Source organism: Mercenaria mercenaria, chromosome 3 (genome assembly GCF_021730395.1).
Source record: "Mercenaria mercenaria strain notata chromosome 3, MADL_Memer_1, whole genome shotgun sequence".
NCBI lineage: Eukaryota > Metazoa > Mollusca > Bivalvia > Venerida > Veneridae > Mercenaria > Mercenaria mercenaria.
In genome coordinates, this window is record NC_069363.1 from 90382376 (window position 1) to 90406756 (window position 24381).

The 24381-nt window shown below is 34.4% G+C and overlaps 1 protein-coding gene across 13 annotated transcripts in view; it reads right to left on the bottom strand.

The window, feature by feature from the left end:
- Positions 1-23473, bottom strand: part of LOC123524094 (spermatogenesis-associated protein 1-like) — an 87142-nt gene extending 63669 nt beyond the window's left edge. For 4 of the 13 annotated variants that reach the window (XM_045302014.2, XM_045302011.2, XM_045302006.2 and 1 more), the window contains exons 1-2: positions 23222-23426; positions 16115-16221 (exon numbers count right to left, since the gene is read on the bottom strand). In XM_045302014.2, the coding sequence (XP_045157949.1) occupies positions 16115-16221; positions 23222-23281 (167 nt within the window). In that variant the 5' untranslated portion in view covers positions 23282-23426. Of the gene's footprint in view, positions 1-16114; positions 16222-23221 lie in introns of all 13 variants that reach the window. The other 9 variants (XM_045302003.2, XM_045302001.2, XM_045302008.2 and 6 more) reach the window with 6 other exon arrangements.
- Positions 23474-24381: the final 908 nt, after the last annotated feature.

Consider the following 24381-nt stretch of genomic DNA (forward strand, 5'->3'; position numbering starts at 1 on the left):
AGTGCCGGCTTAATTCAACTGAAACTTCATCCAGGGACATACTAATCTTTGTTTCACATAGTCTTACAGATGTAGGGCCTCGCGAATATAGGGAAAATTAAATCCTTACGAAAATTTCTGCTTTTACAGTATTGTAATTTTGTTGTGAAGTCAAGCTGTGTGCACTTAAATTCAACCAAACCACACACAGTGAAAATTCAGGAGGAATTTCCCTTGGATCTATCATCTGGCTGGTGGTTGCGATCAATCAGGTGGATCGGAACTAGGGTGTACAATCGTATCAATGTCTTACTATCGATAAATTGCATCTCTTAGTGTCCCAGTAACATGCACCAATGGTGAGCCTAAAAATCCAACTACTCTTGCCGCCATTAACCCCGCAACTATCCATGCGTTTGTCTACACTTCAGGCCCTTCAGCATGCTGAGCTAGAATTTGACTTAAATTGGAAAAACTTCACAATGAAGAAGTACCCTGAAATTCGTGGGCATGAAAATGCGTGGTTCTGACTAAAATGGCTATCTCATGGGGATATTATTTCATGGAGTTTCACTGTTGAACATAAACTTAAAACTAGAAGATGTTTTTGTAGAAAAGCGCATGTGTCCCCCAATGCATAGCCGTATAGGCAAGAAATCAATAGAGGACAAGAGCGAAAGTCAAATAAACAATGATGGTTGGTTGCAATGGGGATCATCTACTTGGCATGTCCAATCATCCCATTAAGTTTCAACATTCTCGGCCCAGTGGTTCTCAAGTTATGAATTGGAAATGGTTTTCCATGTTAAAGCCTCTGTGACCTTGACCTTTGACCAAGTGACCCCCAAAATCAGTAGGGGTCATCTACTCCTTATGTCCAATCATCCTATCAAGTTTCAACATTCTGGGTCAAGTGGTTCTCACGTTATTGATTGGAAAGAGTTTTCTATGTTCACTTGTTCAGGCCCCTGTGCCCTTGATATTAGCTCAAGTGACCCCAAAAACGCTAAGGGTCATCTACTCTTTAAGTCCTATCATCAATGGAAATTGAAGGTTCTGGGTCAATGGTTCTCAAGTTATTGATCGGAAATGAAGTTAGACGGACGGATGGCCCCTGTGACCTTGACCTTTGATGGAGTGACCCCAAAAACAATGGGGTCATCTACACTGTAACTCCTATCACCCTATGAAGTTTGAAGGTTCTAGGTCAAATGGTTCACAAGTTACTGACCGGAAATGGATTTCCATGTTCTGTTTGCTGTGACCTTGACCTTTAACGGAGTGACCCCAAAATCAATAGGGGTCAACTATTCTGCATGTCCAATCATCCTATGAAGTTTCAACAATTTGGGTCAAGTGGCTCTCAAGTTATTGATTGGAAATGGTTTTCCATGTTCAGACCCCTGTGACCTTGACCTTTAACAGTGACCCCAATATCAATAGGGGTCATCTACTCCATAAGCCCTGCCAGCCTATTAAGTCTGAAGGTTCTAGGTCAATGGTTCTCAAGTCACTGACCGGAAATGGATTTCAATGTTCTGTTTGTTGTGAACTTGACCTTTAACAGAGTGACCCCAAAATCAATAGGGGTCAACTATTCTGCATGTCCAATCATCCTATGAAGTTTCAACATTTTGGGTCAAGTTGTTCTCAAGTTATTGATTGGAAATGGTTTTCCATGTTGAGGCCCCTGTGACCTTGACCTTAACAGAGTGACCCCAAAATCAATAGGGGTCATCTACTCCATAAGCCCTGCCAACCTTTTAAGTCTGAAGGTTCTATGAAATGGATTTCCATGTTCTGTTCGCTGTGATCTTGACTTTTAACAGAGTGACCCCAAAATCAATAGGGGTCAACTACTCTGCATGTCCAATCTTCCTATGAAGTTTCAACATTCTTGGTCAAGTGGTTCTCAAGTTATTGATTGGAAATGGTTTTCCATGTTGAGGCCCCTGTGACCTTGACCTTTGATTGAGTGACTTCCAAAATCAATAGGGGTCATTTACTCTGCATGTCCAATCACCTTATGAAGTTTTAACATTCTTGGTCAAGTGGTTCTCAAGTTATTGATCAGAAATGGTTTTCCATGTTCAGGCCCGTGACCTTACCTTTGATGGACTGACCCCAAAAACAATAGGAGTCATCTACTCCATAAACCCTGCTACCCTATGAAGTTTGAAGGTTCTAGGTCTAAAGGTTCTCCAGTTATTGATCGGAAATGAAGTGTGACAGACGGATGAATGGAATGATGGACGGATGGACAGATGGACAGGCAGACAGACCAGCAATATGTCTCTCCCAGTTGTTGAGGAAGGGGAGAGGGGGGAGAGATATAATAAAATGAATGGAAATTTAATTGCTTTAGTGGGATATAATTTCTTGGATTGACCAAACCACAGAATTAGTTCCATGCTAAAATTAATAATTGCAAAATATATGCATGAAAGGCATTTTTACATGGACCTTGTATGTGCATCACAAAGTAACTGCTGGAATTTAAGTGTTTATGTCAACATTGGATTACAAATATTTACTATAAGACCAAGGGATTATTTAACTATCAAGTAGAATATGGTATTACAAGTATTTACAAATAATATGTTATGTTTTAATGACTTCCATAAAACAATGGTCAATTCTGATCATTTTAATTCTCTTAAATTCTTCACCTGTTGATACCCAAATTACTGAACGATCTAAAAAGCTTACATCATTTTAATTGCTTTTATTTCTGGATATATTATATACAGTTATGTAAATGCCAATACTTTTTTTTTGAAATATCATAAAATTCGGTGAAAAAATTTTGGAAATAGTTTGTAGAAATCTCTTGCAAATTTTTACCGTTTTACAGTATTACTGAAGTGGAACTTTGAACAAAATGAAATATGATTAAAGCCACAATGACAGATTTGGGCGGTGTCCAAGCGACTGTAAGATTATCTCTATATATGTAATGCATAATACTGAAAGGTGTACACTTTGTTTAATCTTCTAATGATATCATTTCCATACAAAATACACCTAAATATCTATATCTATATGAATAGACCAAATCGTTCTGATTTCCAATGTAAGTAAAATCAGATTGTGTGTGATTTCGTTAAATCTTTTGTACCAACAAACTGACAGAATAAAGACATTGGTGGAAGTCTTGTTTCAAGATACAAAACTTGTCCTTTTCATTCTTCTCCCAAGAAAAAAACTTCAATGATTAATATGTAGCAAAATGAAATGCGAAAAAAATGTTTTTTTGAAAGTATGTTAAAAAAATTTTGGATAAAGGTAAAGGGAAGCTGTAGTTAATGTTGTTGCATATGATCAACAGACAACATGTCAGTTGCAATGCTCTTCACAACCAATAAGGTATCCAGTTACTGATACTAACCTGTGCTTATTTTTATATTTTACCTCCTGGTTCAACCCTTTAAATACTGAGAGACAAACAAGGGCAGTACCAGTATCATTTTTCATGTTTTTGGTATGACCGAGCCACGGGGCAGTCTCCCCCAACTTAAAACGGAGACTCTACCATTGGGCTACCTAGATGTTGCTCAACCTGTCTTACATTAAACTAATTCTTAAAAATAACAGCTCTATTCAAACTTTTAAACGTTCCAGGGTTACTATACTTGTACTGATGGTAAAAGGGTTCAAATCCATCAAAATCAAAATAAAGCCTTATTATCAGGTCACACCTGACTTTTCAATCAAAAGAATAAATAAAAACAAAATTGTTCAAGTCCCCTCTAAATCCATTAACCGAAACTATCCAAGAGCTACAAACAAGTATGGCATGTCTAAGTACCTAATAAAAGTGAAAATATCCCTTTATAATGACTATTGCCTAGTTAACGTTAAAAGTGACCAAATCCATCTATACCAAACTAGTAAATCTTTAAATCGATCTGATTATAGGGTTATCGGAGATGGAAGACTCCGTTATAAGGTATGGAGATTGAACGCATTTACATTACAATATAATCTGACTATTGCATATACCTGACAATAGAGCTTAAGGTCATAAGTCTGAGGATAAACTATGATTTTAATAGTCAATAAGTAAATGATAAAATAAAATATGCTGTTTAATAGCCTCTTTAGTGTCCCCATGCAGAGTAAACAGAAAGTGGTACGAGGGTGCAATATACAAGGCTTGCATTAATCAGAAGTACCTCACCTTACATAGTAGTTTTTTATTTTTTATCAGATATACAGAAAAAGGAACTAAAATCTCTGATGTATTATGGTCTTGCCTGATAAAAACCTATATGGACTACTGTTTCATTAAAGTACAATGGTCTTGCCTAATAAAAACTTATGGACGACTGTTTCAATAACGAATTATGGTCTTGCCTGATAAAAACCTCTGCGCTACTGTTTCATTAATGTATAATGGTGTTCCCTGACACAAACCTATGGACTACTGTTTCATTAATGTAAATGTACTATAGTCTTGCCTGATAAAAACCTATGGACTACCATTTCCTTGTGTACTGTGGTCATGCTTGATAAAAACCTATGGACTGCTACTTCATAATATATAATGGTCTTGTCTGATAAAAACCTATGGACTGCTATTTCATACTGTATAATGGTCTTGCCTGATAAAAACCTATGGACTACTATTTCATAATGTATAATGGTCTTGTCTGATAAAAACCTATGGACTGTTATTTCATAATGTATAATGGTCTTGTCTGATAAAAACCTATGGGCTGCTATTTCATAATGTATAATGGTCTTGCCTGATAAAAACCTATGGACTGCATGCTATTTCATAATGTATAATGGTCTTGCCTGATAAAAACCTATGGACTACTATTTCATAATGTATAATAGTCTTGCCTGATAAAACCCTATGCACTACTATTTCATAATGTATAATGGTCTTGCCTGATAAAAACCTATGGACTACTATTTCATAATGTACAATGGTCTGATAAAAACCTATGGACTACTATTTCATAATGTATAATGGTCTTGCCTGATAAAAACCTATGGACTACTATTTCATAATGTTTATCACATATTAACCTTTAGCCTGCTAAATTTCTAAAATGGACTGGTCCATTATTCAATTTGGACAATGCCATTTATTATTTGAAGGGGTGCTTAATAAAAATTTACTGACTGAATAGCGAACAGTGCAGACCATGATCAGCCTGCATGGACGTGCAGTCTGATCTTGGTCTGCACTGGTCGCAAAGGCAGAATCTCTTGCTGCCAGCAGGCTAAAGGTTAATACATATGTTACTATATATAGTAACAAAAATGAATATGTTTTCAGCAGATTATTGCTTTCACACACTTGTTGTGAATTACACGATGTTTGCTTTTTATACAAAAATAAAACCGGTCTAAATATGTTATGCTCCTTACATTATGTAATTAGCTGATTATGTAAATATGTAATTTGCTCCATAGAATTTGGCGGGAATTAATTCACTTTTATATTACTCCGAATCATGTAATTTATGATTTTTCCATGATATTCATGACTTATAGATTTGGCGGGAAAAATTGATATATAAAGAGAATGTAATGTCTCAGTGCTGACATGAAATTCGATATAACAATTAGTTGATAGATGTTAAAATTACAGTGAAAAATAAATTGGATTTAAAAGTGTCTTTCTTGTTTTCAATGTAGTAAAAGTTTAAAAAGGAAAAAAAAGGGAAAGTTTAAAAATCTACTACATTGAAATTGGCGCCGGAACCCGGGAATCGAGTCAAAAATTGCTGTTCGATAAAAATTCTTTAAAGAAAGTTCTCTGTAAGATGAAAAAATAAAATCTTGCAGTTGACTTAAACAGATTCTCGATTCATACAAGAAGGAGTTATGTGTTTGGTGTCCTGAAATTTGTGTGAAAATAAAAGCAGAAATTAAAGTGACGAGGCATTTAGTGTATAGTGTCTCTCATAACAAGTGATAAAAGTAATAAAGTCAAAATGTGGAATAAATTCAAGGTAAATTTATATATATAGTGAAACCAAATATATTGAAAAAAAAAAGGGGGTGAAATTGTGTTAACATTGAAATTATAATTGTAAAGTCAAAATGGGTGAATTATCATATTTGAAAGGCGTGCGCACACGTTATTTCAATTATATTGAGAAAGAGTTACAAACTGGAAATATGTTGTTAGACACGGAAATAGAGAGCATGAATCCAGAGGAGTGCAAAGAATTTGAACATACTGTGAATGAAACTAGACTTAAGATTAATAATTATATCGATAAGCTTAATGTTCAGTCAGAAAAAGTTGCTAGCGTTATTGGTGATTCCGATAGTGAATTCATTCAAACATTGCTAGAAAATGATTCGATATTGCTTGACAGGGCTTGGAGTATGGTCTATAAACTGGAACATAAACAGACCGATCTAAAACGGAAGATAAAAGAGGATATCGTTAAGGATGTGTCAGACGAAGAGGGTTCAGCTGTGAAAAAAATGTGTGAAGTTCAGATGAAATTACAAACAGCGTTCTTCGAACAACAACAAGAACGAGCAGAAGTGCAAATGAAAATGCAACAGAGCTTCTTTGACAAACAGCATAGCCTGAAAGTTAAAAGTGAGAATACAGTCAAGTTACCTAAGTTAGACATGATTTCCTTTAACGGAGATAAACTCAAATGGACTGAATTCTGGGACTCATTCTCCAGTGCTGTACATGAAAACGACAAGCTGTCATCAGTTGACAAGTTCAACTATCTAAAGGGAAAGCTCTATGGTGAAGCCCGAAGTGCTATCGCTGGATTGGTTATGTCGAATGAAAACTACAACATTGCTATCCAAATTCTCAAGGAAAGATTTGGAGATCAGCAAGACATTATAGATTTGCATTATAAGGGACTGGTGAATGTTGCGTCCCCTAGGGATACGACTGAAAGTTTGCGACTTTTCTACGACAAAATACAAAAACACTTGAGAAGTTTGGTGGTTATGCATGAGAATTTGGAGCAACAAGTTTTCGTGTCAATCATTCGGAGCAAACTGCCAAGTGAAGTTCTTATGCATCTTGAAATACAGAAAGGCTCAGACAACAAGTGGACATTAACTAAGCTTTGTGAATTGCTCCGACAGTATATTGTGTCAAAAGAAAAGTCGGACAAACCCAAACCAGTCAACGCTAATTTTATACCTAGTCGAAGAGTGAGACCACAATTTCAGAAATCAACAAATACCTTTAAAGGCATCAAGGGACCCCAAACAGCAAATACCACTGCTGGAGCTTTGACTGCATATGAAAAGAAAGAATCTACTTCTCCCCAACAACATCAGAAGAAAACCTGTAGATTCTGTAGTAAGAATCATTGAGCGACGAATGTCCACGGTACAAGACAATCGACGAAAGAAAAGCAAAAATCAAGGGATGTTGCTACAAATGCTTAAAAGAAGGACACATGTCTCCTGACTGTAAAAGCAAACGAATGTGTGTCCATTGCAATAAATCAGATGTACATCACAGAAGTTTGTGCCCAGTGAAATTTAGAAAGGCACCTATTCATGAAAGTGTTAATTTATTAGAAGAAGGAGCATGCGCGTCTGAAGAAAGTGTAGAAACAAGAGAAATTCCCATTAATTCAACAGATGGTGGTGTTTGTAATGAAAGTGCATTATTATCATCCAATGAAATAGTGATGATGCAAACATCGCGCACTGAAATTTGGGACACAGAAGGTCTTAATAAAGAAAATGTAAGAATTCTTTTAGATTCCGGATCGCAAAGAACGTACATTACAGAGCGACTGGCAACATCCCTGAATCTAAAGAGGACAAATGAACAAGAGATTCGTCTGGTTACGTTTGGTAGCGACAAATCGAAGGTGATAAAGACAATGTCTACAAAGTTAAATGTTCGGTTGAAGGATGGACACGATTACACAATAACAGCAAATATAGTTCCAACAATTACAGGAAGCATTCAAAGGAAACCAGTACGTATATCGGATAGAGACAACTTCAGGTCGTTGATAAAGAACCTTAGTCTAGCGGACGATATACCTACTGAAGAATACACAGACTCAATTGAATTATTGTTGGGAAATGATTATTACCTGGATATAGTATTAGGACATAAAATAGAGATTCAGCCAGGACTTTATCTCTTGTCGTCAAAACTAGGTTGGATTCTTTCTGGAAGAACAAATGAGATAGATGATAATGTGAGTGATACAAACTTGTTAATATTATCATATGGCAATAACATTACAAAGACGCAAGTGTTTACGAACGTTGACAAATGTGTTCCAAAAACACCTGACATCGAGGACTTTTGGAACATAGAAACAATAGGATTAAAAGATACCACCAACGTAAGATCTGAAGATGATCAAGCGATGGAAGACTTCAAGGAAAACCTTGTGTTCAAGGGTAATAGATACCATGTTACATGGCCTTGGAAAATCGACCGTCAAGAAGTTCCGGAAAATCGTCCTCTTGCCTTTGGACGATTAAAGTCATTAGTATCGAGGTTCAAAGATAAACCAGATGTGTTGCAGAAGTATGATTCTGTTATACAAGATCAACTTGAAAAGGGAATCATAGAAAAAGTTCCGACCTCTAAAAAGAATGGCCTGACCCATTATTTACCTCATCATGCAGTGATCAAACCTGGCAAGTCAACAACAAAGTTGAGAATAGTGTATGACGCATCAGCAAAAACAAAGATTGAGAATAGCAGTTTGAACGACTGTCTCTACAGAGGACCCGTGCTGCTAAACGATCTGTGTGGAATTCTTTTAAGATTTCGAGTACATACGATCGGTATTGTGTCAGACATAGAAAAAGCTTTCCTCCAAATCAGCTTACAGAAAGATCAAAGAGATGTCACGCGATTCTTATGGCTAAAGGATTTAGAAAACCCAGAAGTAACACAAAATCAAATACAAGTTTACCGCTTCTGTCGCGTGCCCTTTGGAGTTGTGTCAAGCCCATTCTTATTAGGAGCAACAATTGATTATCACTTGGACAGTTACAACAATGATGTCGCTAAACAACTGAAACAGGATATTTATATGGACAATGTTGTAACGGGAACAGACACCATTGAAGCTGCGAAAGATTTGTATACTATGTCCAAAGGAATTTTCGAAGATGCAAGCATGAACCTTCGTGAGTGGGCATCTAATAATAGAGAACTGGAAGAAACTTTTTCAGATGAAGACAGAGCTAAAGAAAATGTGATGAAAGTGTTAGGTCTCGAATGGAACAGAGAAACAGATACATTGGCGATACAAAAAGTGCATTTATCAAGTGCTCAAAGTGTTACAAAACGTTTTATTCTGAGCAAAATTGCATCTGTGTTTGACCCTCTAGGTATATTTGCACCTGTTACGCTTAGAGGAAAACTAATCATTCAAACTCTGTGGAAGAAAAAGATTGGATGGGACCAAAATGTTGACGGTCAAGATCTCATTATGTGGCACGAAATACAAAGAGATCTTAGCAAAATCAGTGGACATGAAATACCACGATGTATTGTAAGTGGAGGTGATAACAGGAATATTCTTTTGTGTTTCTGTGATGCTTCTACCAAAGCATATGCCACAATTGTGTATATGATGCAAAAAGGTGACTTGGAGCAACACATAGAACTGATGTTTTCAAAGGCTCGACTTGCTCCAACTACTAACATTAGTATTCCACGACTTGAACTAATGGCTGTACTGATAGGAGTACGATGTTTAACCTTTGTACAAGATCAAATGAAAATGCAAATTGATGAAGTTCATCTGTTCACAGATTCTCAGTGTGCATTAAAATGGATTATGTCAACAAAACAGCTTCCAGTGTTTGTTAAAAATAGGTCAAAGAAATAAAGGAACACAAGAATATCATCTTCCATTATGTGAAGTCTAATGACAATCCTGCTGATATAGCCAGTCGAGGTTGTTCAACAGAAGATCTTGTGAAAAGTTATTCATGGTGGCATGGTCCCGAGTGGCTTTTGCATGACATTTCCAAATGGCCAGTATTAGACCAGTTGTCTAATACTGAAGATGATGAGACTAACAAACCAAAGACCATCGAAAACGATGAGAAAGAAAACAACATCAGTGAAAATTTGAGTTTTTCAGCGTTTGGAGCAATTAACGACTATTTTCCAACATCTGTCCCATTTGGGATAAATCCAATGAAATATTCTTCAGTGACGAAATTGTTACGTGTCACAGCATATGTGAGAAGATTCATAGGTAAAATGAAAAAAGAAAAATACAGTTCACAAAGTCTCACTTCAAAAGAAATTCAAGAAGCTGAAGATATGTGGATTAAACACGTGCAACATACGAATTTTTCTGAAGTGTATGAAGCCCTCATCGGAAAGAAAAAATGCAATCTGCAATTGCAACTTGGTGTGTTCATCGATAAGAATGGTCTTTTAAGATGTAAAGGCCGTTTAGAGAATGCCAGTTTAACGGAGTCTGCAAGAAATCCGTTACTACTACCACGCGATGACTCTTTCACAGTGTTAATCGTAGAAAGAGAACATAAACGTTTGTTTCATTCAGGTGTCTCTCAAACTCTAAGTCAACTTAGACATCGTTATTGGATCCCTAGTGGAAGGGCTACAGTGCGGAAAGTTCTTCGTCAGTGTTTAGTGTGTCGTCGAGTTGAAGGAGGGCGTACAAAATGCCTCCTATGGCTCCTTTACCTCGTTCAAGAGTTACCGAATCCACACCATTCAGTCATATTGGATTGGACTATCTTGGACCATTATATATAAAGGACAATCAAACCACGGAAAAAGTATGGGTGTGTCTATACACGTGCATGGTGACACGTGCAGTTCACCTTGAAATGGTAAAAAATATGTCAACAGAGGCATTCTTAAACAGTTTTCGGAGATTCATAGCTTGCAGAGGAAAACCACGCGAAGTCATCAGTGATAATGCTTTACATTTCAAATTGGCTAAACATACAATTGAGTTTGTATGGAGCTCAGTTTTGAAAAGTGAGGATGTGCAGAACTATTGTTCAAGTGAGGGTATTAGTTGGAGGTTTATTGTGGAAATCGCACCCTGGATGGGTGGTTTCTATGAGAGACTAGTTGGAATAACAAAACGATCTCTACGCAAATCTATCGGAAGAAAGCTTCTAAGCAGCGATCAACTTATTACTGTAATAAAAGAAGTTGAAGCAATTGTAAACTGTCGTCCATTAGTGTATGTTGGCGAAGATATAAATTCTAATATCACGCTGACACCTTCTCACTTCACGTGTTTGAACCCAAATATTGGGATTCCCGAGTGTGAAATATCTTCTGAGGACCCGGATTTTAAAGTAATAGAGAGCTCAGCTGATAAGTTGTTAGCAATATGGAAAAGCGGACAAAAACTTTTGGATACCTTCTGGAAAATTTGGAAAGAAGAATATTTGTGTAGTCTAAGGGAAAGAACACAAACAAATCTGAAGCAGGGAAAGCCCAAAGTAACGTTCAATCCAAGAGTAGGTGATGTAGTACTAATCAAAGATAACACAACTAGAGGTAGTTGGAGACTAGGAAAAGTCATCAAACTATCAGTAAGCTCTGATGGATTTGTTCGTTCGGCAGAAGTAAAAACTGCATCAAAAAAGTTGCTTAAAAGACCTTTAAGTTTATTATACCCGATTGAAACTTCAAAACTCCTTATCCCAGACACTAAGTCTATAAAACCAATAGAAAAAGAAGAAACTAGTATACGCACTGAGAGAAAAGCCGCAAAACACGCGAAACAACGTTTGAAAAACTGCTTCAATGATAAACTGTCAATAGATGTTTAAAACAATCGATTTGTGTTGTGGTTGGAAATCCGCATACGCGTGCATAAACCATTAAATTATAAATGAAAATACAGTACGAATAATTTGTGAACGAATCAACACTGAATTATCACGTGGTTTTTAGGCGCGAATAATTTGGAGCAAAGATTTAAGATTTAGGTGTAATTTGGAGCAATACAGCGGTAGTAAATACATGCCGCAAAAATCCCGTGCTTTCCGTGCGACTCACCATGTGCGACATAATTGAATATATATTCATTCATGTAGGTTCTCGATTGCCGGTAGTGAAGACAAAACTATTAGAATTAAATTTAATTGTGAAATAATATTATAACTATAATAACAGGATAATAATGAATATGGATTTTAAGAGACACGCTTGTGACTTTTGCAACAAAGATTATAAGCAGAAGAGAAACTTGGTACGACATGTTATGGAAAAACACCATAATTCTTTAGGGAGCTTCCAATGCCCTATAGAAGGTTGTAGCGGAAAAAAGTATAAGGAGGGATTACTTGAAACAACACCTAATAAGAATTCATGGAATGGACAAAGAAAGTGCACGAAATAACTGTTATCTGTCAAAACGAACTGGAGATATTGGACTCTTCGCAAAGAAAAACATTGACAAAGATGGTACCGATGAAGGGGATTTGTTTCAAAGACATATTAAAATCAATGTTGCGAAGCCTTACAGTGATGTGGAGGATATAAGCAGTGATGATCTCGTTGTTGATGAAAGTGATAACGATTTAACTGCATTAAAAGACATAACAGAAGAAGAATTACAAGATACTTTAAATTCTGATGATGAAAATAATAATTCAGAGAGAAAAGTGATTATTTCTGATGATGGAAATAATAATTCAGAGAGAAAAGTGATGATTGTGGATTTTGAAACTAGTATGCAAAGCATAATTGATGACGATGAGATACCCTTTGATCAAGAAGAAATTGTTTGTAGTTCAAATGAAGATGAAACTGAGAAAGAAAATTCTCACATTGAAGAAAATGGCGATATATCCTCCAGTGAACAATTTTCTGATATATCTGATGACGTGGAAGATTGCGTGCATAGTGAAGAAAAGGTGAATAGTGAAAGTGCTCTGAGTGAAGATTGTATGTGTATTGCAGAAAAGATGAGTAGTGAAAACAGTGACGAGTTCTGTGAAATCAATGAAGAAAATTTGTCATGTGAAAATTATGTTTTAATTGTTGATGATGTCTCTAGTGCAGATAGTGATGAAAGTAAAAATAAAAGTGAAGAAAATGGCGATATATCCTCCAGTGAACAATTTTCTGATATATCTGATGACGTGGAAAGTTTAGGTGATAAGATTAGAGGAGTTGATGATTTAAGTATGGAAAGTGACGATGTAGATATTGAGATAGTTGAGATTTCTGATGACGATCATGGACAAGAATTAGAAACACGCACGCTGCGCACGGAAGTTGAGATATGGTCCAGGACAGGATATCGCTACACCTCATTTAGAGGAGATGAACCTGTGTTCTCTAGTGTTGTATATGAGGACGATTACCATTGTTATACAATGAGAAATTAAGATATAATGTGTTGACAAACTGATTTTGATTTTCCTCAAATTTGCAAAAACAAAATATGTTACTTTTTGTTATTCTTTGTCAAAGACATGTTTTACTAAAAACCTGGAGATAGTAGATCTATCTTTTGTATATTATATGTAACACATACTCTTTCTTGCTTTGAAAAGTTTTTGTTCGTAGAGTGTACGATCATTTATTGAAGAATACTGATTTAATTTTTTGTCGGCCGGAGTGTCGTGAATTACACGATGTTTGCTTTTTATACAAAAATAAAACCGGTCTAAATATGTTATGCTCCTTACATTATGTAATTAGCTGATTATGTAAATATGTAATTTGTTCCATAGAATTTGGCGGGAATTAATTCACTTTTATATTACTCCGAATCATGTAATTTATGATTTTTCCATGATATTCATGACTTATAGATTTGGCGGGAAAAATTGATATATAAAGAGAATGTAATGTCTCAGTGCTGACATGAAATTCGATATAACAATTAGTTGATAGATGTTAAAATTACAGTGAAAAATAAATTGGATTTAAAAGTGTCTTTCTTGTTTTCAATGTAGTAAAAGTTTAAAAAGGAAAAAAAGGGAAAGTTTAAAAATCTACTACAGCACTGATTATCACTTATCGGCCCAGGCCGAAAACTCATAATCATAATCTGCCCGGTATACACGTGCGTGTGAAACCAATGGCTACATTAAACGTCATATGGTCGTTATTGGACGTCATAATGGTCTGTCACTGGTCTACACGTTAAACTGTTGTTTATCGCAGAATTATAATGCTTGGTTTTTAGTAATAAAACAGGACATGCAAATATTTACATTGTAGCTAGAATTCTGAGTTTCATCAGTGTTCGGGTATGTGGTGTAAAACAGCATGATTCGCACCACATAATGTCAAAATTTCGAGGAAGTTGCAGGTTTCTTCTCAGTGAAAATTTTATGACTGCTTTTCATAAACATAGATCTACTGCTAAGAAAATTGCAGTTTTTTTCATTGAATGGCTCAGATTAGGCTCAAATTATGTGTTGTTCCACATTTTTAGAATGGGGAACGATTTGATGAGTTTGATAGGTACATAAATACGAATTTACTGAGCTCCTTATCGTCAAAAAAGTCTTCTATTTGTCTAAATGTGCAAGATGTGCACTCACTTATATTTTCCTCATATTGACCCTATATTGCTACTGGGTACGACTACACAGAAGTACCCTTAAACTATTTAGCCACTGAAAACTAGCATCAGGAGCTGTAATTACTCCCCTTGAGTAATGCAACCAAACATATGTATAAAAAACATTAATACACGCCAGTCGGGCCAGAAGGTGATAATCGGCCCGGAATTCATAATGGCCCTAGGGCTAAAGGACTAATACTACTAAAGCTCTCGGGCCATTATTCATTTTTACAGGCCGTCTATGTCGTGTATTAACCTCTAATTTGAAGTTGTATGAGAGTAATAAATAAAATCTGAAAGTAGATCCCTCGAAAGCACCGAGAACAAGGCAAACAGTGAAAATTGCAGACTTGGTTTGATTGAGTCTGTTCATGAGCAGTAAAGGAAAATGCAACACTGCCCAAGCCCCCTAGCACCGGCTTAAGCAGTATTCAATCTTCAAATCTGAGCCATTACATAAATATGAAAATACACTAGTGTAATAAAGCTTTGTCGTTGACGTCGTTTAGCTATAGAAGACATTGGCTGAATTTATTTGGTCTAAAATAGGTAAAGAAAGAAGAAATTTTGATGTTTCAACAGGAAAAGCTTACATGTGATAAAAAGAATACTACATTTGTGTCTTTCCACTTTGAGTTTAATAAACTAGTTGAATAAAATTGATAAAATGCAAGGCTCTGCCGAGCATTTTATTATTTTATTCAACTCGTTTGATAAATTCAATATGAAAAAGACTGTGACTCATGTTATATCCTCTATATAATGGCCTTGCCGGATAAAAACCTATGGTCTACTGTTTCATGATGTACAATGGCCTTGCCTGATAAAAACCTATGGTCTATTGTTTCATGATGTATAATGGTCTTGTCTGATAAAAACCTATGGTCTGTTGTTTCATGATGTATAATGGTCTTGCCTGATAAAAACCTATGGTCTACTGTTTCATGATATACAATGGCCTTGTCTGATAAAAACCTATGGTCTACTGTTTTATGATTTACAATGGTCTTGCCTGATGAAAACCTATGGTCTACTGTTTCATCATGTATAATGGTCCTGCCTGATAAAAACCTATGGTCTACTGTTTCATCATGTATAATGGTCTTGCCTGATAAAAACCTATGGTCTACTGTTTCATAATGTATAATGGTCGTGCCTGATAAAAACCTATGGTCTACTGTTTCATAATGTATAATGGTCGTGCCTGATAAAAACCTATGGTCTACTGTTTCATGATGTATAAAGGTCTTGTCTGATAAAAACCTATGGTCTACTGTTTCCTTAATGTATTACAGTGGTCTTGCCTATGAGTGTGGACTACTGATTCTTAAGTGCTTAATGGTTTTATCTGACAACATGCACAGATATTGTTTCATTAAAGTATAATGGTCTTGCCTGATTAAACCACAATTTTGTTCCATTAATGTTTAATGGTTTTACCATGTAAAACCCATGGACATTGTTTCATTAGTGTATAATGGTCTTACTTGATAAAACCTACAGGTATTGTTCCATTAATATATAAAACCTTACCTAATAAAACCCATAATTTTCTTATAGTCTTCTCTGATAAAATCTATGGGCACTATTTAATAAATGCAGACAGGTCTTACCTGATAAAACCTATGGAAACTGTTTCGTTAATGTTTTGGTTTAATGCATTATGGTATTTTTCTCTCCAAATTTCTGGTGGAACCAAGTAAACATGAAGGTCCGACATCTGAAAAATATGTTTAATACAAAATATTAACACAAATATATTCACTACGAAAACATACTTTTGACAAATACTGAAAAACTATCATTGAAACCAATTCAAAAATAGTCTTTTAATGCAGTTACATAATTTATTTTAGGTCAACTGTTGACACCTCATTTCTGATTGTATCCATGGTCACAAGGGTATGTATATGAAGCCGGTTTACAGACTTATACATGAGCACTAAGCAGCTACCAGTAAGTTATTTTGACGCCGTCTGACTTTTGTCAGTATATTGAAAAAAAAAATAGAACAACTGAATCCAATTAAAAAGACATCAAATGCAGTTGGTAACACATTATTGCAATAAACAAATTTTAAAAAGTGAAAGTTAACAAATTATTTAAAGTTTTGACACATGAAAATAAATGAGCCGTGCCATGAGAAAACCAACATAGTGGGTTTGCGACCAGCATGGATTCAGACCAGCCTGCGCATCCGCGCAGTCTGGTCAGGCTCCATGCTGTTCGCTTTTAAAGCCTATTGGAATTGGAGAAACTGTTAGCGAACAGCATGGATCCTGACCAGACTGCGCGGATGCGCAGGCTGGTCTGGATCCATGCTGGTCGCATACCCACTATGTTGGTTTTCCCATGGCATGGCTCAAATGTTTTTTTTCTCAAATTACCTCCACAAAAACTACATTGTATCCCCCATAAGAAAAGATATTTTATGTAATATATGAAATCAAATCAATGAAGAGTGATTAAATTGCATTTACCAGTCCCTGGGATTGTTGAAAATTTGAAAAATCATTCTAACAACCTCAAGCAATTATACTTTAATTTAAAATAAATTGAACTTTCTTTCAATATATAAATACAAAATGACTTAAAGTTCCGTCAAGATCAAGCGCTATCTGAAAACTGTATCACCAGAGTACGAATATTGAATAAACCCTTCAGATCTGAGAGAAATGTGAAATAAGTTAAGATTTCAATTGAAAATTTGAAACATACAAGGAACAATACTGAAAAAACATTTCAGTTTAAACAGTACCATTACATGCTTATCTCCAATGAAAGTGATCGGACGGTACAATTTCTGTAGGCCTATAATTAATACTCATATCATTTTACTTTCATAAAATAATAAGCATTTCTTTAAGATTTTCACAATTTTTATAAACATGACATTAGCCTAGAATTTGGTCGTACAAGAGAATGTTTCCATCATTACTCTGCATGGGGACACTAAAGAGGCTATTTTGTCTAACATCTAGGACTGACTCAGAGGTTATAACCTTGAGTTTTGAGACCTGTCTCATGTTATAACCATGCCATTGGTCAATTTTAAAACTACTCAATACAACTCATAACCAACCAACTGATGCCAGAGATTTCAGACTACTTTACGTTCTTAAAGGTTCTGGTCTAAAAGCTTCAAGTTATCAAATTATTGTAGATTTTTTATAATGTGTGCATTTGTTTGAAATTTGGCAGACATTTTAGATATAGTATGAGCTATATTCATGCCAAGTGTCATAAAAATGTGTAAAACAGGTACAAAAATGGAACAAACAGAAAAATAAACCTTTATAATCAAACTCAGATAGATTATATATATGTAAGCAAAATTTGTATATAATGACATACTGAACTTATAAAAGGGTGACTATTTAGTGGCTATTTAAATTTTACAGCATAACATTTAATATGCATGCTCTTAAACTGTTTAACACAACATTTTTTTGAATTCATACATATTTGTATATATTCTACCAGATAAATTTCAACATTTCTATCTACTGTCCCTATCAGCTTTATCTAAAACACTGAACAGGTTCAGTAAAACTTGTGTCAATATTTTCTTAAAACGGGTGAAAGTTTTAACAAAACCACTACCACTGTCAACAACTCGTATGGTTGCTATTTAAACATAAGGACGTCAAACACTTAAGGAAATGGCCTCCGATGTATTTGGCAACTACGATTATAAACAAAAAAAAATCGTATCTCCGAGATACACATTAATCTTACGACTGTCACATTTTGATTTGTCTCTATTCAAAGTTTAACGTGCTAGTTCCTTTTTTTACAATGGTACATAAATTGATATAGCATATTTAATCAGTAACCCAAATAGAAGTCCGGTATTTAAGGACGTCTTATATTTCAAAGTACATGTATTTGATTAAACGGCTGAAATTCATAAGATTAAGGGAATTTTCCGATAGACATTTTGAAGGTGTTTAAAACACTGACTTCATCTTGGAGCAATGATTCATTATTATAGGGTGTGCATGCTTCTGTCCTAGAAACAGGGATGGTCGATCACTCGCCTTAACAACGCCTGTCTCCTTTCAAACTCCTAGTAAGGAACTGATTCTAAGAGTGACTTTATAAGCTTTAATTACTTATTTAAAAGTTTTATTCCAATATGGTCTGATTTGTGTCTGAATTAAACAAAACTGAAAAAACAACGTTGATCTGTAAAAATCAAGTATGAATATTTACTTTTTAACAAAGATGATTGTCTTATTTTAATTTAATTATCTTGGATGGCATCCATTAAGAATCATATAACACACATACTATTTTTCTTAGGAAGTGAGCAATATAACCTTTGAATTTTCTTCAAAGCTGAAAAGGAAAGCCTACTTTTTAGCTGAAAATTGCACAATTTACAAAAATTCTACATTGTTCCATCATACTAACAATTTCGGCACTGTGGAACCTGCCGTAACAGTCACCTGCTTGTCTTAAGCAGTCAGTTAGCTACCTTCCAAAACTATTTTTTCAACTTTCCACTTGTCATTATGCCTTAAGCAGCCAGATAAGGTCGTTCCCTTGGTTGCCTGCTAAACCCAGGTCTGTTTCTATAATGTTTTGCTGTTTTGGACATCTGTTCAAATGTTGTGACTATGTTTGTTCCATTCGACCAAATAACCTACAAAGGCCGTGAACCAAAGAATCAACCGACCAACATATTAGCACGCTTTTCAATTTAACCCGAATGGTTATCTTTAGTCTTGATTTCCCAAATCAATAACATTGACTGAAAGAACAACACGCTTTTGACCATATTTCACAGGTGTAATATGCTTAATTGGAATTTTAACAAGAGTATTGATATATTGCCTCGCCAACCAATATTTGCAGGCGGTAAAAGCCACACATGATTAATGGAATTATTGTTACATCTTTAAAGAATTTTAATCAAGTATAGACAGTTTCCGTGTAGTTGCTAGGGGTTACAGAAAGAATCAAACAGACCTCTTACGTAAATATTTTGTATCAGCTTTTCTTCACCACAGCTTTCCTTAAAATTATGTCAGAGTATGATGAACAACTTATATTAATGTCCCTTGATAATACATGTACATATCTAGAAAAGCTACCTACAGTGTTAGTTACACAGTAAAATCATGTCACAAAAGTTTTGGGAAGGACAGCAACACTTGACTACTCAAAAGCCTTGTAACTAAAAAAATTTAAAAATAAAAATGTCAAAACTGATTTCTGATGTCCTTCAGACTTCAGGCTAAATGATAAGCTTATTGAATGGCTTACCAGTCAATAATCAAAGCTATTGTCAGAGGTCCAAAGGACCCAGAGCCTACTGAATGGCAAGCCATTTAAATAAGTGTTTTATTGCATGACAACAGAAATCAACTTTTTACATTTTTGACTAATATGTGCATTAAACTGCCGGAAGTAACTAATTCCTATAAGGAGTCATGAAGTGTATATACATGTATTTATATCATATAAATCTAGTACCAATAAGAATGTCACTCATTTTTTATTTTCATTTTTAGCAGACATTTGAAGACATCTAAATACATGTACATTTAAAGCCTTGCCTCTTATATGAACTCAGACGTATGTGCGTTATTAATATAACGTAGTTATTTACTATATCTACTATTGGTATTTTATGTATTACGTATTCAATATCTAATATTTTAATCTACTTTGGCTTCAATCATTTCACAGTTCATTACCGTATGTCTTTCTCTTAGGTATGTGACTGTTTCTACACAATTTGTTCTAAAAGACAGGCAGGGTAGAAACAAAACAATGTTAAAACTATGGTGCTTACGTGTGCACAGATTAAAATATCTGGCAACTGTGTGATCTTCTGGGGATTTTGGTTGAAGCTTCTTTTGCTGAGGGAAAGCAGCCAAGCATCTTAAAAACTGGTAGTATGAACTCTTTAGTTTGGAATATTATTTTGACAAGGTCAAGATCCTCTACTACTGAAAACTGTCATTTCTCTTATGATGATACATACATGTATATAGTCTGAAGTTTATTTATATATACATAACATATCAATGTCAACTCTTACATAAATATACATAAACTATTTCAGTTTAATCTTAACAAAATAGTTTCAGAAAAAAAAATTGTAATGCACAATAAAGAAAACCAACATTTTCTTTTCTTATTTCACAGTTCAGATGTGTGTATTAACATTCAAGCAATGTGAAAAGATCAGTTTTCAATGTACTTTTGAAAACAGTAAATAGAATTAGAATTAAAAGTAAATGGCTGTATTTCTGAAGTACAAAATAACTACCTGTAAGTCCTGCACTGATAATATGGTCTCAAATGAACTGAGGAAAAACAGGGATTAAAGTCATTTATTGACAAGATTTTTTTTTTTTTTTTTTAAATAAGACAGTTTTTCTAAATGCATTTTTATAGCGCATGTTGGAACTTTATTAAACAGTCATGTCTTCATCATTTTAGCTTTAAAATAGATTAAACCAACATGTTACAACTTTTTATGCAAATAAGATCTCTGCAAAAAATGTTCTGTTAAAGTGTCCTTTGGCATACACTTCTGGATTGGCACACAAGTTTTTCAGATTATATGTATTTTAAAGTTCCGAAAGACTGTTTCAGTAGGCATAACTTGAAAAATGCTTGATACACTTTTGTCGTTATGAAGAAAATTAGCATTCAGCATGAGCTTTTAACATATTTTTAATACCAGTTTTCATCTCTTTTATTGTTGTTTTTTTTTCCTCGATTTCAGAAATCATTTTACTCCAAAAAGTGTAACCATAAGCAAATGAAGATAATAAAACTTTCACCCTAACTGTCAACAGGCAGCTTTAAGCAAAAGAATAAAGGAAAGTTTCTAATTTGCCAATATAGGGGTTAAGAGATAATAAAATGTCAAACAATTTTCATTCTTTAGATATTAAAACTATTTAGTTCTCTTTAAACCACGAAAACAACAGCGACAAGAGATTAAAAATTGTTACAAAAAGTAATCTTTCGCAGATTTGAAAAGTAACTTTGATAGGTTTTAGTACAAACCTCTCCTATCTGATTTGTGTGTTAAGTGGTTTACGGTTGCCAAAACTACGCTAAATACATTTTTTTCTTTATGATATCTAATATGATATATTATATATATATATTTAAGAGGATCAAACAAATAGAGGATCTTTTTTTTGTCATTTCCTTCAATGTTTACAGACAAATATTTAAACCCAATTCTTTCTAGCATAATACAAATGCAATGAAAATACAGTTTAATCTTTTATTGAACTGTAATGCTATTTACTTTAGGACTAGTCAATTTTTAGCTATTTACTCTATAGAATGAAACACTTAAAATACAATACACCACAAAAACAATACAGGTATTTTTCCATATCAAGTTTTAGTATGCCTGACTTACTCTATTGTCTATGTTTAACAGTGTTTTATGTTTCTAAAATTGCCTGAGGTTTATTAGGGAATAAAAAAATAACACGGTTTTATTGCATTTCAAGCAATGAATGTATTTTTGATTACATAAGGAGAACATTCAAATTCCAATCAAAAATTAAAATCCATGAAAATTAAAGATTAATTACTCTGAAAAAAATTTTCAAGATATTATTTATCAGTAAATCACATTAAAACTGGACCTTTGTTTCACTTTCTGATGATCAGAATAAAACTAAAATCCTCACTACATGGATTATAAAACTTTTCCCAAAAGTTTGTTAGAATTCCACACCACCTTCCTCACTAAAAACATCATATTTCAATTTGAGGAACACAACTTACATTTTTTTTCTCAGGCTGTCACCAGATTTATTATATAATAGTAAAACCAGTTACTTAAAATTAAATCAATATTCACCACTGTTCAACTGCTGCAATTGTTTGAGATAATACTTTTTTTTGTATAACTCGCCTTACCCCATTCCTCTTTCCCTGGAAATTAGTGTAAAACACCTACTATGAGATGGCCATGGACCATTCCATAAAATATAAGCGGGCCTCATAGAATACAAAATGACCGGCTAAACTGTGATTCATATCAATTCAAGATTTTACATGCTTCAAACATAACCACAGGCTGGTTGCGTCTAAAAAAGATCTATTTTTTACAATATTTTTTACATAGACAAAAAATACCTTATGGTGAATAGCATCATTTTATCAATGTGTCTCATATTACTCTTAGACCCTGTACTACCTTATTAAGATCATGACATCCTAATAAAAGATATTAAAATTTTTGTGATTGTGCAACCTTTTTTATTATTTGTCAAAAAAAATGTAGATCTATTGTAACATTCATTCTTTTATTCTTCAAGTTGGACAAGATTACAGGTTGTAATAACAAAATGTAGAGAACCACATAAAGAAGAAAATTGTGTTATTTGAGTTATTATTACGTTAAGCATCATTTAAACAGTAATGATAAAATTACTTTATTGGGCCTTCCTTACTTGATGTGAATATCAAAATGTGTAATCGCTGATTGAAATTTACACAATTTATCTCTGAACACAGTTTTTTTTTCAATAGACTACTGATCGAGCATTGCAATTTGATAGTAAGATATTAGTGAATGGAATTTATCCTTCCTTAAGTAATAATCAGCAAACATATAATATCACACTTTCAAAAAATTTAATTTGATACTTATTTTTTCAAGTTTTTTTGTCACGAAAACCAGTGACAATTTCTACTTTCAGTTTCTGGGGTAGTGCGCTTGACCTCACCTGTTCGGATGCCGGACGTCGTTCACGATCACTCGAATATCCATTCATTCTAGCACTCATTTTGAATGTTTACTCCAACGTCTAAGGCATATTCAATATTTTACGGTTTAGATTAATTTCACAGTTTGTATTCCACGCGCCTGCTTTCACCTATGGCAAGTCAAGTGTGGTATCCAAGTACGCCAAACTGTCATGTGATCCGATATTTGTTACACCTCTGTCTTTTACATTGAGTTAAATCGCCTCGGATTACGTGCGAGTAACATGATCATTACCCGCCAAAATGTCAGAAAGAGTTGCGGTAACCAAATTGTGGAATATTGGACTCTGTATTGGACGATGGCAGCACATATTGCTGAAAATATTTTCTAATGGAAACTTACAAGATTTTTCACCGCAATTAAAGGCAAGTTTAGACTAACTCAAGTTGAAACTTTAATCGAGAGTTTTGTATACCTGCACGAGTAAATAAGGCTAACTAATATCCACGAGGATGTCGTGGACGAGGAATGGGCTTTAAAGGCACCGACCTCCAGATTTTCGCTAAGAATGATCTATCTTTAAAGTTGAAATTTGGTCATATCATGAAAATTGGAACATTAGTTTTGTTTCTAAACTGTATCAAGAAGAAGAAAAAACATGCCAGAGAAATACGCTCCTTAGATATAACGCAGCTTTTAAATTTTGAATGAAAAAAAAAAGAGTAAACGCAACTAATTCTTATGTATTTCCATAACATAGAATCTCTCAGACACTAAGTTTCAAAGCCTTCTTAAGAAATATAGCAACATTTTTCCTTCTTTTTTGTTGTTGTCATGCGATCTGAAAGTCAGTGCCTATAAAGGACATTACTTGAATGGATGAGGAAAAAAATCTGAAACGTCTTCGGAGCATTGGCTTAATATTACCAAATGACTTTTTTCTCAGTAAAATCAGTTCTATGAGATCTTTTATAAATGGAAAATCTAATATAAAATTTTTCAATTAAATGCATTCCATTGCTTGCCAACTAAAATTGCATAACTAAAGTACTGCGTATACCAAGTTTATGTACGAAGAAAGAAAGACAAAACTTAATGGCATACGGGGATTTCCAGTGCTTTCATTGGTGCTAGAAAACTCCATCTTACACCTGGAGATGTTAAGATTGCTCTCGTGCA